The sequence below is a fragment of the Engystomops pustulosus genome, chromosome 3, assembly GCF_040894005.1.
Source record: "Engystomops pustulosus chromosome 3, aEngPut4.maternal, whole genome shotgun sequence".
Taxonomy (NCBI): domain Eukaryota; kingdom Metazoa; phylum Chordata; class Amphibia; order Anura; family Leptodactylidae; genus Engystomops; species Engystomops pustulosus.
This window is the reverse complement of record NC_092413.1, coordinates 77,161,573-77,179,219: the sequence shown is the minus strand read 5'-3', so window position 1 is coordinate 77,179,219 and position 17,647 is coordinate 77,161,573. Positions and strand designations below refer to the sequence as shown.

Sequence of the window (17,647 nt, the reverse complement as noted above, 5' to 3'; positions counted from 1 at the left end):
CAACGCATCGTAAGGGAAACATTGTTTGGTAAGCGAATCAATGAATAAACACACACAATGCACGTACAGTATAAAATAACAAGTTATACCTGATGGCAAGATGTAGTACGGCACAGAAGGCGAGACGCTGCTCAGCACCTCCCCGAAACGTGTTTCGTCCGCAGAGGACTTTTTGGCTTTGCACTAAGCACTTTATAAACGCCATATACTTTGTAGCCTTATTTCTGTGCTTGCTGCCCGGCACCTACATGATTCTGCCTTGAAACCACCTCTCTTGTTCATACGTTCTATTTTTAAGTGCATTTAATACATTTTGAATTTTTAGCATTATATGCTCTCTTTTTTCAACATTGGTAGTGCATGTAATTTTGAGCGTATTAGCTCTTTTCTGCCCTTCCCTATTTGAGCACTATTTTGCCCCTATAAATGTGTACTCCTTAGTTCAATTTGTTAAATAGGTTTTGTCCACTATTATAATCTGCTCTGAATGTAGTATTGTGGTGTTTATTGTGGTACTGTGGCATTTATGATTTCTTGGGAGGCATTTTTGTGCTGTATTGTAGTTGTTGGTGCATCCAGGTTGCTGGTTACTCTTATGTTCCCTTAAATTTCAGCAATATGATAATGTGGCCTTCCTACTGCATTGATCAAACTGTACTTATGTTTATATATTTGGTGTAGTTAAAATGACTACACCAAAAATGGTTGCCGACTTTTACTCCACAGTCCTGATCTGTGTGTCATTTGTTCCATATTTGCAAAGTAATTGCTAGTTGACACAATTATGTGACCCATCTAGAGGTTGGAACAAAATAGTGGGTGAAATATTTGCTAATATTCTATTAGCGGCGTAATAATTTAAAAGAGCATGATAAAGAGCAAGAGTATTTTCAGATTTTTCTGGGCAAGAAAAGGTTAAGAACAAGAAACCAGAGATATTAACTGTTAAAGTGACAGCTGGGAGCGATGTATAGATTTAAAAATTGCAACCGAAGTTGTCACTTTAAACATGAATATCTCCAGAACCCTGGCACCGAGAAACTCAAGATTCACGTGAAACATGTGAAAAAATCTGTGTCAATCGCACTTGAATCTGCTTTCATTTGTGGGGTTGCCTCAGATTGATATTCTATGTGCCACAGATTCAAAGTTATGGCTCCTAGAATCCAGGATGCATACATCCTCGGCCAAAGGCGTGCCACCGTTAGTACAAATGAGATGCATCCTTGGCTGGGAAAGTGTTAATATCTGGGTTGGGTGTCAATTTACTACACGAGTAATTGAAAATAAAAAAAGGCATAATACGGAAACTCGTTTTAAGCCTGTCCTGGGCTCTTCATCAGTAACATAGCATAACTCAAATGAGAATTAATGACGGATTTAAAGGAAATCTACCATTTCATGAATTATGAACCAAACATACCTTGGTTAAGCTGTAGCTACACTGATGCAGGCACATATCTTGTTTAATCCCTGAGATAAGTGGTTTTGCTGAAAGAACAATTATAACATTCAGGACCTTGGGAAAGCTGTATTGATTCAGCCTGGCATTGATAAACACATTGCACAGAGTTTTCTGAACTGTCCAGACAGGACTAATCAACCTGAGTTAGATCACTCAGACACAGAAACTGGGGGATGGTGCAGCGATTGATTACTTCTGCCTGTTAGGCACAACACAGTGATTACATCATTCTCTGGTGGAGTGCATAACTAATGTAAGATGATAAGCGCCAAGCCATCAAAGGAGTGACAGAGCATCATTATCATAATTTCCTAATTGATTTTTAAGCAAAATCACTCAGTTCAGGGATTAAATAAGATATGTTTCTGTATAAGTGTAGCTACAGCATTCTCAAGATATGTTTGGTTCATAATGGAGGAAATCATATGGTAGAATTTCTTTAAGTAGAAACAAACTGAAGCACTTCTGTCGTTTGTTTCTACTAAACGCTGCGCCTGTCAGCTCAAGCCGCACTGACATTCAACATGCAGTCTGTCCAGACACGAGTTACTGTCCTAACCCTGCTGACTGTAAGAGTCCAATGAGCACTGCCATAACGGATGTAACATAACCGATGGAAGTGTTAATTGGCGAAGAAGGACGGGTAGTGGAGAGTGCAGCTGGGAAGTTCTCGCTGCTCCCGAATCCTCTTCTGCCACTCCAATCTATGTCCTTATAGTGGTTGTATGCTTCAAAGTCATGTCCCAGAGCAGAGTGCCCACTGGAGAGGACTCAGGAGTGGTAAGCACCTGTCAGTTCTACTGCTCCGCAGTTCTGCTTCAGGTCCTGATGCTGTTGTATACAACCAGTACAGGACACAGAGCAGAGCAGGATGTGGAGGAGAGAAGAAACTGCAGTGTGGTGCAAGAAGGAGAAAAAGAACTAGAAAAGGAGAGGGTTTTTTTTTTCTGTCTTCTGTGGGGTTTCCATTATTATGGTCTGCAATGGGGTCTCCAATATTTGTCTGTTTGGAGTTTGCAGTATTGTAGAGGTCTCTATTATTGTCTTCTATGGGCTTCAGTATTATTGTCTGCGCTGTGGTCTCCAATATTACTAGTTTTATGCTCTGGGGAACTTCAGTATTATGGGGTCTCCAGTATTACCGTCTGCCCTGGGAATCTTCGTTTTCAGTATTTGTCTGCTCTGGGGGTCTACAGTATTGTTCGTTTGCTCTGGGGGTCTCCAGTATTAGTAGTTGTGAAGTATTTTAAGCCTGCTATATGGTCTCAAGTACTATTATTATCTGTTCTTTGGTCTGCACTAGTATTGTCTGCTGTAAATGCAATATTTGATTTCTGGGGTGGTATTTATTACTGTACTAAGGCACTTAACTCTGGGGTAGAATTTTGTATTGTACTGTGGTAGTTGGTGCATCTAGGTTACTGATGCAATGCCTTAAAAATTGATCAGTATGACAGTATGGCCCTTGGACCAATAAATGTAGCTCATCCATGGCCTAAATCCCTAGATCGAGAATAGAACAGGCATTCTATTTTATTACAATTCCACAGCCCTTTATGCATATAGAACTAAACACTTGTGTTCAGGAACTAGCAACATGTGTTTTTGCCGTGTTAACCACACTTTCCTTCCCTGCCCTGATCTATGTTTATTCAAGTACATGCAGATGTGAGAAACGTCTATGTGCTGTCTGATATAAAACTGCACTAAGTGAATACTTTAATGGATCAGTGCCCACTGATGGAATTTTTTCACAGTGGTTTGAAATGCAATTAAAAAGTAAAGCAAGTCCTAGCTTTGGTCATTTTTCACTGATCACTCACAACTGAATTAGAGAAATTGTAAAGTTCACAACTGAAAGGATATCATAACCGAATCGTAGCTTATCCTCAAGCTTCAGAGTAACATAAGTTTGTTCAGGTATTCGGATATCATTCACAAATGTCTGTAGGGAGATCAAAATGATAAAGTAATATGAATATAATATACAAAAACATACAATATAATTACAAGGTTATTACAAAGGTGGTGTAGAGTGATGTGAAGAACTACAGTAGCAATCAGTTAACAAAATAAGAACATGATCACACAGCTGTCAGGCTCATCTGGAAGACCCTTGGAAGACTATGGTACTACAGTGTTTTGTGGGCCATTGTATTTCTTCGGGCAAATTTATCAGCTGAGACCAGCCGTTCCTCCCCCATGTCCCATCTCACCAATCAGCACTTAATGCCATGTATTCGGGGTGATGTGAACATTTGCAACATCTAACCCATTAACTGAATGTATCTGATGACACGCAATCACAGCATGCCTCCATTGACTTCTACTCCTCCCCATGGCTCCATGGAGGCCTGCTGTGATTTCATGTGATCAGGACCTTAGATGACATCACCCTGGTCACATCACAAGAAGTGCTGAATAATTTAACAGAGCTGCCTCAAGGTTCCAGCAAGGCCCTGTGTAAAACACAGTGTCCCAGATTTATTAAAAGTGAGGCAAACTGCACTAAGGTTACATTCAGACGAACGTGTGCCTGCTGGGCAGTAACACGGTGGGCACACAGGAGGGTAGGAGGGGTGAGCGTCGGAATACGGGAAGAGATAAGACTTATCTTTTCCTGGGTATGGAGCGGTACAGTGCCGCACGTGTGCTGCGCCATAGACTCCGCACCGGGCGCCCATTGCCGGTCTATGGGGGATGTATATACGCCGGCTATACATAAGTTTCCCAACAGTCGTCTGAGTGTAGTTTGCCTCACGAATGTGCAGGTTGTAACAGAGCTTTCTCAACATTCCAGCAAGGCCCAGTGGCCCAGATTTATCAAAGGTGAGGCAAACTTGTCATGTCGGATACAGTGCAGCCGTGACACAAAACTGGTGCAAACACTTCTTAAATACAAAATGTACAAGCTCCAAAGGCGTTCTTTTCCATGCAAAGTAGGACAGAAAACTGGCGTTTAATAGATCTAGCCCAGTATTTTCTAAAGAGCCATTTATGTCTGTATTTAAATATTGGTTTACAGTTCCTAAGTACTGGGAGCAATAAGTCAATCAGGACTGGGGAGGCAGGGAAGTGTAGTGAACACTGTGTATGCAGAACCCCACAAATATCATTGGGCTCACGTCAGTTGAGTTGCGAATAAGTTTACAAACATTGCAGTAATAGAAATGTACCATTTAGGGATAAGGGCAGTGTTTTTTAAAAAAAAATAGATTTTTAGGAAGTATTTATTTTGAGTGGGTTCATTCAAATTGCAGGTTCCCTTAAAAATATTTTCATATGCAGACAAATTACATTTATACTTACCCCATTAAGACTCCCCAGATCCTTCACCAGATGTTCATCTGTAGAAACTTCATAGTTAATAACCGCATGCTGTTTGTCCACACTTCTTGACTGTTTGATTTAAAGGGGAAAATAATACATACAATATGTAGTTAAAATTGTCCAATAGGATACAATACTGAAAGCCTTTCAAAAGGCACACAATTGCATTTATAATTAATGCCAGTTTTAAATATACTCATGTAGCAGGTCTTATCTGTGATTGATTATATGCTGTACACAAATTAGATTAAGGCTACATTCACACTGATGTGTGTCCGCCGTACCGTAGCAGGGCAGGCCCACATCGGCGACGGGGAGCAACATCGCGTACCGCACTGTATTCCGTAGAAAGATAGGACATGTTGTAGGGCCATATTCCTGTCAACATCCCTCATCAGGGATTACTGATTGGTTGCCATGAAAGCCTGGAGCCTCTGGGAGGCTTTTATGGCTGCCCATAACCACTCATTTTTACCCCCTTGCTGGAGGCAAGTTGTAGTATAAATGATGCATATTCACAAAATACTGCAATTCAGTATATTTAACATTGCAGCCATTGAAAGGAACCATTTAGGCATAAGGGCAATGCTTTTAAACTCTTTTAGGACTCCCCTTTATTATTTGGGTTGGTACGATCACAGGGATACCAAGTTTATATAGGTTTTATTAGGTTTTTGTAGATTTTAAAAAATGTAAAAATTCCGCCTTCTTTTTACTGTATTGTTGCCCTCAGGATGCCAATACAATTGATACCTGTGACAGAGCAGGGAGCAATAAGTTACTGCTTAAATTGCCACTTTGTGAAAAATATTTGTGTTGAGGCTGGTACTGTCTGGAGTGACATAACCATTGCAACCTCTGAACTATTCATCTAATGTGAAGATGGGATAAGATGTCAAAATCTACGTCATTTTGGAGGATATTTTTTTATAGGTAAATAGATGAGATTTCAAATAAGAGAAGGAATTCCACAAAGGACATTTCTTACCATACCTGAGGGGGCTACTCGTTTAGTAGGCTAAAACTTTGTGACAGGGTCCCTTTAAATTTGTTTTTCACAGTTGATTTTAGCTCAGACTTACACTTACCTGTAACATAAGCTCACAGTCATCTCTTCCAACAAAAATCATTTCCCTTGGTAGTCTATGTCGTGTCCCTCCGCTGCTCACAAGAAACCAGGATGTCAAACTCATCTTGAAACTTCTGTTAATCTTTCATATGTAGAGGTTTTCTAAATTACAAAAGCAAATATGGAACATATTTTAACTTATTGCCACTCACTGACGGATATATCTGTCACTGCGCTCTGTAACTTAATGCTCAGTGATGAATATATCTATCCATTGTGGGACACGCCTTAATGATGTCACCCTGTCACAGCAGCAAAAGATGGCAGGATTGAGAGGGGACATCCACATCCTCTGACATCACTGGACCGATGTGACTGGTCCTGCGATGGCGATCACTGCCATTGACCAGTGAATTCAGACTCACCAAAGACAGCAATCTCTAACTGTGGGAGGGCACATCCAAGTGCTGTCCCACTCTCTAACACCTCCATTCAGTTGTTGGAGAGCGGATACTTTGTGATATGTCCTCTACTGTACAGCAAAACACTACTACATCGATCATCCTCCACCTCCCTGTGTATTACCACATTGTCTGTGTGATCTTTCACCATCTGAGTGATCACACTCATCATCTTGTGTATTATAACCCCTATCATCCATTTTTCCCTTCCCCCAAACCGCACTTTCTAGTGCGCTGTTCTAGCATTATATTACATTGGATGCACTTTTAAGTGATTGGTGTAGGAGTGTCTGGAGGAGTGCACGCTGTGCCTGGACGAGGAACGAGTGCACACCGTATTAGGAGGTGAGTGGAGTGGATCCTATTGCCTCCGATACAGAATCTGCCACCGGGGACGAATGTCCATTTTTTTGTCATCCCATAGGGACCCAGAACACTCCACAAGAAGGCACCTTGAGACTTGTGGTGAAGAAGTGCATGGGACTTCTGACTCCACATGGGCGACTTTCAGTAATAATGCCCCTCAGGTTCCCGATTTTATGGCCAGTCCTGGGATATACGTAGACACGACAGGGTTCAAACCAGTAGCCTTTTTTTAGGATTTTTTTTTTTTAGTGAGGACCTAATTGGTATAATAGTATCCAAGACAAATCTCAATGCTGCACTTTTTGTTCAAAACCCCACAGGTGGATCACTGTTCCTACAGCAGAGATGGAGAAATATTGGGGAATAGTACTGCTTACGGGACTGGTAAAAAAGCCCACACTCAGGGACTATTGGAGCGCAGACATTTTGTACCACACCTCGATGAGCAGGATGTGCTTTGAAGCCTTTCATAAATTATTACATTATATTCATGATACACAGTTATGATTGGTTATTTAAGGTCAGGCCCATCACAGAACATTTTAGTGCCTAATTTGTGGAAGCATATACCCCCAAGAAGGATCTATAGTCCCTAGAGACTTTGTTTCCATCAGTATCTGCCAAATAAGAGGGCAAGGTATGGCGTGAAGATGTATAAGATGTGCAAAAGTACATCAGGATATACATACAAACAGAGGTCGCATTAATACCCCCCAAAATAATTGCCATGCGTAAAGTTACGCTTGGCAATTATTCCCTGTAGCGCGTAGGCTGAGCGGTTCAGCACGCGCTGCAAATGAGCCGAACAGCTCAGCGGGACACATGACTAAGGGGGAGTGAGAGCACCGGCCCCGGGGGAGACATGTGGACAGTGGGGCTGCTGCTCACCACCCTGCTCCAACTCTCCCTGCCCGCAGCTGCCTCCGTTTATATGATCGACGGGACCGGGTGAGCGCGTGCAGTGTAGTGTGTGCTGTGTGAGCGTAGTGTGTGTGTGTGCGCTGTGTGAGCGTAGTGTGTGTGTGTGTGCGCTGTGTGAGCGTAGTGTGTGTGTGTGTGCGCTGTGTGAGCGTAGTGTGTGTGTGTGTGTGCGCTGTGTGAGCGTAGTGTGTGTGTGTGTGTGCGCTGTGTGAGCGTAGTGTGTGTGTGTGTGTGCGCTGTGTGAGCGTAGTGTGTGTGTGTGTGTGTGCTGTGTGAGCGTAGTGTGTGTGTGTGTGTGTGCTGTGTGAGCGTAGTGTGTGTGTGTGTGTGCTGTGTGAGCGTAGTGTGTGTGTGTGTGTGCTGTGTGAGCGTAGTGTGTGTGTGTGCGCTGTGTGAGCGTAGTGTGTGTGTGTGTGCGCTGTGTGAGCGTAGTGTGTGTGTGTGTGTGCGCTGTGTGAGCGTAGTGTGTGTGTGTGTGCGCTGTGTGAGCGTAGTGTGTGTGTGTGTGCGCTGTGTGAGCGTAGTGTGTGTGTGTGTGCGCTGTGTGAGCGTAGTGTGTGTGTGTGTGCGCTGTGTGAGCGTAGTGTGTGTGTGTGTGTGTGCTGTGTGAGCGTAGTGTGTGTGTGTGTGTGTGCTGTGTGAGCGTAGTGTGTGTGTGTGTGTGTGCTGTGTGAGCGTAGTGTGTGTGTGTGTGTGTGTGTGCTGTGTGAGCGTAGTGTGTGTGTGTGTGTGTGTGTGTGCTGTGTGAGCGTAGTGTGTGTGTGTGTGTGTGTGTGCTGTGTGAGCGTAGTGTGTGTGTGTGTGCTGTGTGAGCGTAGTGTGTGTGTGTGTGCTGTGTGAGCGTAGTGTGTGTGTGTGTGCTGTGTGAGCGTAGTGTGTGTGTGTGTGCTGTGTGAGCGTAGTGTGTGTGTGTGTGCTGTGTGAGCGTAGTGTGTGTGTGCTGTGTGAGCGTAGTGTGTGTGTGCTGTGTGAGCGTAGTGTGTGTGTGTGCTGTGTGAGCGTAGTGTGTGTGTGCTGTGTGAGCGTAGTGTGTGTGTGTGCTGTGTGAGCGTAGTGTGTGTGTGCTGTGTGAGCGTAGTGTGTGTGTGTGCTGTGTGAGCGTAGTGTGTGTGTGTGCTGTGTGAGCGTAGTGTGTGTGTGTGCTGTGTGAGCGTAGTGTGTGTGTGTGCTGTGTGAGCGTAGTGTGTGTGTGTGCTGTGTGAGCGTAGTGTGTGTGTGTGCTGTGTGAGCGTAGTGTGTGTGTGTGCTGTGTGAGCGTAGTGTGTGTGTGTGCTGTGTGAGCGTAGTGTGTGTGTGTGCTGTGTGAGCGTAGTGTGTGTGTGTGCTGTGTGAGCGTAGTGTGTGTGTGTGCGCGTAGTGTGTGTGTGTGCTGTGTGAGCGTAGTGTGTGTGTGTGCTGTGTGAGCGAGTTTGGGATTTGTTATATTAACACCTTTGTAGGCCCTCAGGTTCATTTGCATAATTTTAAAAGCCTTAAAGAAAAAAGGCCAGCATGTCAGTTTGCTTGGTTTAGAATCCTTCATTCTGGTGGTAGATGTCCTTTAAAGGACACCTGTCATCAGGTCTCTGTCACTTTATCTGTCACTACTACCTGTTGGAGCATCTCACAAGGATTTATCTCACCAGCCTTTATCTAGTCAATTCATACATTAATTGTTATAATATCATCTTTTCTTTATTATGTAAATGAGGTTGGTCACATGGTCAGAGGCAGTGATGTCACCCCTGTTATCCCTCTCCTCTCCACCCCCTGCTCATGTCTGTGTGGAATGTATAGTAAAGCATTGCTAGTGTCTGTGCTTTATCTGCTGACATACTGCATCCTTAGACTATGGACTGGGACGAGTGTCAATGTCAAACGAATACAGTAAGCAAATTAGAAAAAGGTAACGGCACTCATAATTTACAATGTTGGAATTAAAAAAACTTCATTTATTATAAACCAAACATAGCAACGGGACAGTTTCGCGGGCAATGGTGCTTTCTCAAGCAGATGTCCCAGCGTGCATCATCACATTAATACATTTGGCCGCAGGTGGGCGGCGCCACACTAAACTTTAACCCTTTCACGACCCGTGACGTGCCATTATGTCACAGTTCGGCTGCGGGTGCTTAGAGAAGGCTCTACATAGCCAGCAAGTCTTTGCAGCATATCGCAGCAAAGACTTACCGGTAACACTGATCGCTGGTGTTAACCAACACATCGCCGCCAGCAAAACTGCCGGGGGCTTCAAAAAGATGACACCGCATGGGCGCAATCTTTATGGAGATCATCGCTCCCTGTGACGTCATCGGTGAGCGGCGATTGGTTGCCATGACAGCCTTGGATCAGTAGTATGGCAGTATAAAGTTGGATCAATCAGACTACCTAGGGTTAAAGTACCCTAGGGAGTCTGAAAAATAGTAAAAGTAAAAATTTAAAAAAAGTTTTTTAAAAAAAAATTATAATAAAAAAACCCCTAAAAATTCAAATCACATATCTTTCCATAGAACTGATATAAATAAACAGTAAAAATAAACACATTGGGGGTCATTTACTAAGGGCCCGATTCGCATTTTCCCAACGTGTTACACGAATATTTCCGATTTGCGGCGATTGTACCTGAATTGCCCCGGGATTTTGGCGCACGCGATCGGATTGTGGCGCATCACCGCTGGCTTGCGCGCGACAGAAATCGGGGGGCGTGGCCGAACGAAAACCTGACGTATTCGGAAAAACCGGTATGGGGTTGGTCGGCACACGGTGACTGTTACCTCGTGCTCGTGGATAGGAATATGATGCAACTGAAGAAAGGATCCCGGCACTTCGAGGTAAGTCGAATTCAAGGTTTTTTTATTTACAAGATATAATACAAAGAATGTCTCAAACGCGTTTTAAAACGCGTTTGCGACATTCTTTGTATTATATCTTGTAAATAAAAAAACCTTGAATTCGACTTACCTCGAAGTGCCGGGATCCTTTCTTCAGTTGCATCGTATTCGGAAAAACCGCCGCATTTAAAAACCGAAAAAGTGTCGCTTGGGAAGCGCTTACCTTCACCTGGTCCGAGGTGGTGCATTCCGGCGTGTTGAGATGATTTTCAGCGCAGCAGCGCCACCTGGTGGACGGCGGAGGAACTGCCATCATAAATCCCGACTGGACCCGAATCCTGTGCAGAGAATGCGCCGCTGGATCGCGAATGGTCCGGGTAAGTAAATCTGCCCCATTAGGTATCCCGGCATCTGAAAATGCCTGTTCTATCAAAATATAATAACCGTTTTTCACTGCATTTAACCCTGTAACGGAAAATAGCGCCCAAAGTCGAAAATGCCACTTTTTTTGCCATTTTTGAAAAAAAAATTTTTTTTTAAAATCTATAAAAAGTGATCAAAAGGTTGTATAGTCCTAAAAATTATAGCATTGAAAACTTCATCAAAAGTCGCAAAAAAATATACCACACACAGCTCTGTACACCACAAGTATAAAAAAGTTATTAGCGTCAGAAGATAGCAAAATGAAAAAAAAAAATCTACACGGTTTTAATTTTTGTAAATGTATGAAAACATTATAAAACCTATAAAATTTGGTATCCCCGTGATCGCACCGACCCAAAGAATAAAGTAGGCATGTCATTTGGGGTGCACAGTGAAAGCCATAGATTCCAAGCCCACAAGAAAACACTGAAAATGTAATTTTTTTTCACCAATATCACTGCATTTTGAATTTTTTTTTCCGCCTCCCACACGGCATGGAATAATAAATATCATCACTATGAAGTACAATTTGTTACACAGAAAACAATCCCTCACAGAGCTCTTTACGTGTAAAAAATTATTTTAAAAAATTATTTAAAAAAGTTATAATTTAAGAGCAAGGTCCTTAAAGGGTTAAACAACGTAACTCATGAGCTGGAACATCTACAAAACATCATTTAGCTAACATCAATAATACTTTCACAATATGGTGTATAAGTATGTAAGTTGAATGCATGAAAACAGGTGATGATAAAAAGAATGAAGGTGGAAGGACTGAAAAAGAATAATAAAATATTACTAGGGGTTTGTTATAAGGCTCCAAATATAATGGAGGCAGCAGAGGAAATGCTGATAAGTGAAATGGATGCAGCTTTAAAGCATGGTGAAGTACTTATCATGGGGGACTTCAATTACCCAGATATTGACTAGGGGGCAGAAACATGCAGGTCCTTCAAAGGCAGCAGGTTCTTGTCAACAACAAAAGACAATTACCTGTCGCAAATAGTCCTGGAGCCAACAAGAGGGGGGGCACTGCTGGATCTTATCCTAACCAACACACCTGATAGGGCAGTGATGGCAAACCTTTTAGACACCGAGTGCCCAAACTACAACCAAAACCCACGTATTTTTCGCAAAGAGCCAATGTGACAAATTAAGCAGTAACTTATTACTGCCTGTTCTTTCACAGGTTTAAATTGTATAGGCACCCGGGGACACCATAACAGTAGAAAGAAGGAGAAGAAGTTTGGATTATCATTGTAGCTTCCTTCTGGGGTCCTGGGCTGCCTGAGACTGCAAGAGGCCTCGAGTCCTGTCTGGCAAATTCTAGCCTGGGGTGATGGCAAGGGTGCCCATAAAGAGGGCTCTGAGTGCCACTTCTGGCACCCGTGCCATAGGTTCGCCACCACTGTGATAGGGTATCAAAACTACAGGTTGGGGGGAACCTGGGGAATAATGATCATAATATCATTGATTTTGTATTACGCTTTACTAAGAGCGTTAGGGAAGGGGCAAACAGCACTCTAAACTTCAGGAGGGCAAATTTTCAGCAACTAAGGGAAGACCTTATAGGCATAGACTGGGATAATGTTCTCAAAGACAAAAGCCTCCCAATCCCCCCTCCCCCCCCAAAAAAATTGAAAATATTGCCAGGGAGAGCAAAAATAATCCCAAATTATTTTTCAAGTATATAAATGATAAGAAACTAAAAACGGAGAGTGTGGGCCCTCTTAGGAATAACATGGACGTCATGGTGGAAGGAGATGAGGAAAGGGCCAATCTACTGAATGTCGCCTTCTCAACTGTCTTTACCCAGGAAAATCCTCTGGTGGAAGACATACGGTAATCACTTTTTAGAGCATTTTTTTTAAGGTATTAATTAAAAATTATCTTTTTTCGGAATGTTTTTTTGCGGGTTTTTTTACCGTGCAGGTCCAGTAAGTATTCTGTTTTATTATATAGATTGTTACAGACACGGCAATACCAAATATGTGGCGGTTTTTTGTGTGTTTGCGGTTTTTATAGTTTATTAAGTGACATTTTAGAGGCTTATATTTTAATGTATTTATTTTTTATTTATTCTAATGTGTTAACTTTACTGTTTTTGACTTTTTTTTTTTTTACTTATACATAGTTGAACTTGAACCAGCAATGCTCTGATCGCTGGTTCAAGTCCAATACACTGCTCTACAAACCTCTTCATTGTAGAGCAGTGTAAACTGTCTGAGCATGCAGACGAATGCTCAGACAGTTTACAGTCAGACCCGGAAGGGATCTGACTGGCAGGGACATCGGGCAGACTTCGGGGATGCCCAGAATAGGATCGGATCCCCTGGTAAGCGGCACGGGGGATCCAATCCATAGCAGAAACACCCTTACCAGCCGCGGTCATGCATGACCGCGGCGTGTAAGGGGTTAACACCCGCGATCGGAGCCAGTTCCGATCGCGGGTGTTACAGCGCTGTCAGCTGTACTAGACAGCTGACAGCCGCTGATTGTGGTACCGGCTCCGTTTGTGAGCCAGTGCCAGAAGCAGGACGTTATAGTGCGTCCTGGTGCACTAAGTATCTAGCCACAGGAACGTACTATAACGTCCAGGTGCGCCTAGGGGTTAAAAAAGCAATGCAAATGCCTTAAAAACAAAACACAGATTATGTAGTGATAGATATATATATATATATATATATAGATAGAGAGAGAGAGAGAGCGAGTTCTCTGAGGAGATCCATCTCTATATACCAGTGCATTGAGCATGTATGAAATGTGAATTGAGCAGTGCAACTCGATGGAAGCTCTAGTGAGATAAAATCCTTCCACTGACAACCAGTAAGTCCATAATATAGTGGATGTAGGCTCTCTATCTCAAACCATTCAAAACAGCACGTAGGAAGCTTGTTAACCCTTTAAAGGTTAACCCTTTAAAGGAGTGATCACAAGAACGGAGTGTCTGATGGGGTCCGAGGTTCCTCCATGGACCGCTCGCTGCTACCGGACATAAATGGAGCACATTGCTACGGAGTGGTACGGTGCCGCACATGTGCTGCACCGTACCGCTACCGTACAGGGCCGTGAGCCCATAGAAATGTATGGGGGACGTATATCGGCCGTACATACGTCCCCCATACATGTGTGTGAATGTAGCCTTACATTGTACACTGCAATACAAGTGTATTGCGGTGTAAGGGCATGAATGTTTGTTCAAGCCCAAATGTGGAAAAATGTAAAAAAAAATATATATATATTATCATTTATATTTTAAATAAATTTTATAATAATACCGTATATACTCGTGTATAAGCCGATGCCCCTAATTTTACCACCAAAACTAGGAAAACATATTGACTCGAGTATAAGCCGAGGGTGAGTAATGCATTGGTCACAGACACATAGTATGCAGCCAGCCAGCCCCCCTGTAGTATGCAGCCAGCCAGGCCGCAGTTTGCCAAGCACATACAAAAAAACAAACTTACATACTCACCCTCCGGCACCCCAATGCTCGTCACCGCGGCTCCTCTTCAGCCTTCTCTCTGCTGTATTAGCCAGCAGAGATGCATCCAAGCGATCTGCTGGCCGGCACACCATAGTGTACAGCAGAGAGAAGACCGAAGAGGAGCCGCACCAAGCATCGGAGGGGGAGTATGTAAGTTTATTTTTTTAATTGACTTGTGTATAAGCCGAGGTGACATATAAAATCCAAATAAAGTACATAAAACACAAAACAGTACATTTCTGGTATTACCATGTCGTATTAATCTGTGCAATAATTCTAAATCAATATTGAACCCACTCAGTGAAAAGAAAATAAGTCCTCAACACAGAAGTTATGCCCCTGAAAAGTTGTGGATACTAAAAAATAAATAAATTATTTTCACCAATATTGGTTTTTCTTAGTAAAATTGAGCAAAGCTAAGAAAAAACATATAAATGAGGTATCACCATAATCGCTGTGAACCAGAGAATAAATAAAATTGATGATTTTGTTTGTGTACCCCTTGAATCATCTATACATTGTATCTCACCTCACAAATAAGGCATTACCAAAAAAATAGAAATGTTAGAGCCTGTACAATGTGACAATACAAATCTGCTCTGGATGGCGCTCCTTCCATTCTATGCCCGGCCGTCTGTCCATACAGCAGTTTACCACCACATATTATTGCAGAGCATTTAATTCATTATGAGAGTGTACCGTATATACTCAAGTATAAGCCGACCCAAGCATAAGCTTCTTGGGTAGTTTAACTGTCTGCCTGGAAAGCAGAACATTTGAAACTTTAAAAATGAAGAATTTCTCCAAACTTTTGCCAAATATTCATTTTTTTTCAGAATGGAACGGAAAACGTATTACTTAAAGAGGGCCTGTCACCCTGTAAAAGCCCTAAAGTAAGCAGCTACTAGCGCTACCCCAGATGTAGCAGTGTTAAGCTACATTCACTCAGCCGTTGTGAGGCGTATATATATGACCGCCGTATATAAGTCATATATATACGCCCCCTACTAGCCAAGGGGCACACGGAGCCGTACGGAGCGGTATGGTGCAGCACACATGCGGCACCATACCGTTCCCGGGAAAAGATAGGACATGTCCTATCTTTCCCTGTATTACAGCACCGTGTATTTCTATGGGGAGGGGCGGGGCGAACAGTGCTCACCCCCTCCTCCTCTCCCGTGCGTCGATGTGTGCCCTCCATGCTACAATATGACAGACACACGTTGATCTGAATGCAGCCTTAAACTGCTAGCTTGAACCTTCCGATAAAGCTAGCAAACACTGTAGCGCTGTGAATGCCGGACCGAGCTTACAGCAGCATATTTTTGAGGTGGCGGTATGAGGATACAGTTACTGCCGCTTGATGCCCGCCATGATTAGGCCTCATGATGTATCCGTTGGTCCGACTTGGCGAAATGTTGTATAAAAACATTTTATTGCAAGTTTTTAGAAAGAATGCAGGCACAGGGCAGGAAGACCCTGTACCGTCCCACTCCAACAGCGGTCGTTCTCCGCCATGCCCACATGTAGTTGAAGTGGCGTATGCACAAAAATAATCGTACTTAAAAATTTCCACCATAGTATGTAAAGAAGTCGGTGTAGACGATTTTGGAGAATGTTTTCTGCAGCAGGTGTCGTACCTCTCATACAGCTACATGGCAGAAGTTTCAAACAGGCCAATTCTCCCTGTCACACAGCAAAACAGGCAAAGCAGTTCCTTGACACAGCAAACAATTAACCTGTTAACGCTCAGCGTCTGATATATGCCAAACCGGCATCAGGAAACATGGGGTGCCGGCTGTGACTGATAGCCGGCACCTCAGTGTAACAACAGTGGTCAGAGTGGGCTCCGATAGCGGGTGTTTAACCCGTTAAATGCCGCGGTCAGTGCGACCGCGGCATCTAACATGCCTTTGGGGGGGTCTTTCCCCCATGATCGCCCCCCCCCCCCCCGAACCGTTTTCGGGGGCACCGATCGTTGCTATGGCATCTCTGGGGTCTGATACCTGAAGGCATCGCCTGAGAGGCACAGTGTCAGCCTATGCACGTGCATAGGGTGACACTGCTAATATCCTTCAATACATCAGTATTATCATGAACAAGCAATCAGATGATGGCTTGTTCATGTCCCATGTTGGAAGTAGTAAAAATACCCATAAGTCCCATAACATATAACGCTAAAAAAAAGTCAAAATCATGACACAAATCCCACATATATAAGTATCACCGCGTCCATAACAATCCGTAGAATAGAACTAAATAATTATTGAACCCGAACGCCGCTAAAAAAAAACTGTTAAAAACCTGCCAAAAATAATTATTTTTACCTATTGAATCCCACAAAAAAAAATGCAATAAAAAGTGTTAAAAATAACATATGTAGCCAAAAAAGTAAAAATGGTAACAATGGAAAAAGCATCTCATCCCGCAAAAAAAAAAAGCCGTCACATGGCCCCCATAACGAAAAAGCAAAAATTTTATAGTCTACAAAAGGGGCCAATGAGGAAACTAAAATCTTGGCAGCTGCAGGGCCCTCCTTCCATTCTGCACCGTGCTGTGCACTCATAAAACAAGTTAGGACCACATTGGTCTCTGCAAAAGATTGTATGGTGGATTTTCTCTTTTTATCTTTTGGAAATGTGTCCTTTTTTGGGGCTAAATGAACGTATAACCGATACAATTTGACCATTCCAAATTTCACCTCCATTTTGATTTCATTACTATGAAGATCTCAAGGGGCTAACAATCTTCCTAAAAGCTGCAGATTTGAAAATGGGTTGGTTAAATAGGGGGTTTTGATGCTAAATATGTAAAATTTCATTCAAAACGGGATTTATCGATGTTCGATTTGTAACCCGCGTGACGTCAAAATAAATTATCCAGACATTTCAAAAATTTTGGAAATGTAAAGTAGACATATAGGAAATGTTATCCGGCAAGTTATTTAGGTGGTAAATCTATCTGCCTGAAAACGCAACGATTTCGAATTTTGACAATGGCAAATTTTTCAAAAAAATCTTATAAATAAACGCAAAACTTATCAGCCGACATTTACCACTAAAATGAAGCCATAAGCTACAAAATGGCTGCGTACTTAAAGGAAACCTACCATTTCAAACTGGTGCCGTTGCTTACTTTGGTTAGTGTTATTAACCGCTGTATCAGGGTTTTAACACTTTTTAAAGTTTATAGCAGAAGCTGCTTCGGCTGCTTCAGAAGCACGCAGCGCCAAAGCAGCTACAGCGATAAACTTTAAAAAGTGTTAAAACCGCAATACAGTGGTTAATTACGAAAGTAAGCTCCAGCACCAGC

General features: G+C 42.8%; 1 protein-coding gene across 3 annotated transcripts in view; it reads right to left on the bottom strand.

The window, feature by feature from the left end:
* The window catches only part of CEP170 (centrosomal protein 170), a 92,898-nt gene that overhangs the window by 73,901 nt on the left and 1,350 nt on the right, over positions 1 to 17,647 (bottom strand). For all 3 annotated transcript variants that reach the window (XM_072141159.1, XM_072141162.1, XM_072141161.1), the window contains exons 2-4: positions 5,884 to 6,026; positions 4,775 to 4,864; positions 3,332 to 3,410 (exon numbers count right to left, since the gene is read on the bottom strand). In XM_072141159.1, the coding sequence (XP_071997260.1) occupies positions 3,332 to 3,410; positions 4,775 to 4,864; positions 5,884 to 5,988 (274 nt within the window). In that variant the 5' untranslated portion in view covers positions 5,989 to 6,026. The remainder of the gene's footprint in view (positions 1 to 3,331; positions 3,411 to 4,774; positions 4,865 to 5,883; positions 6,027 to 17,647) is intronic.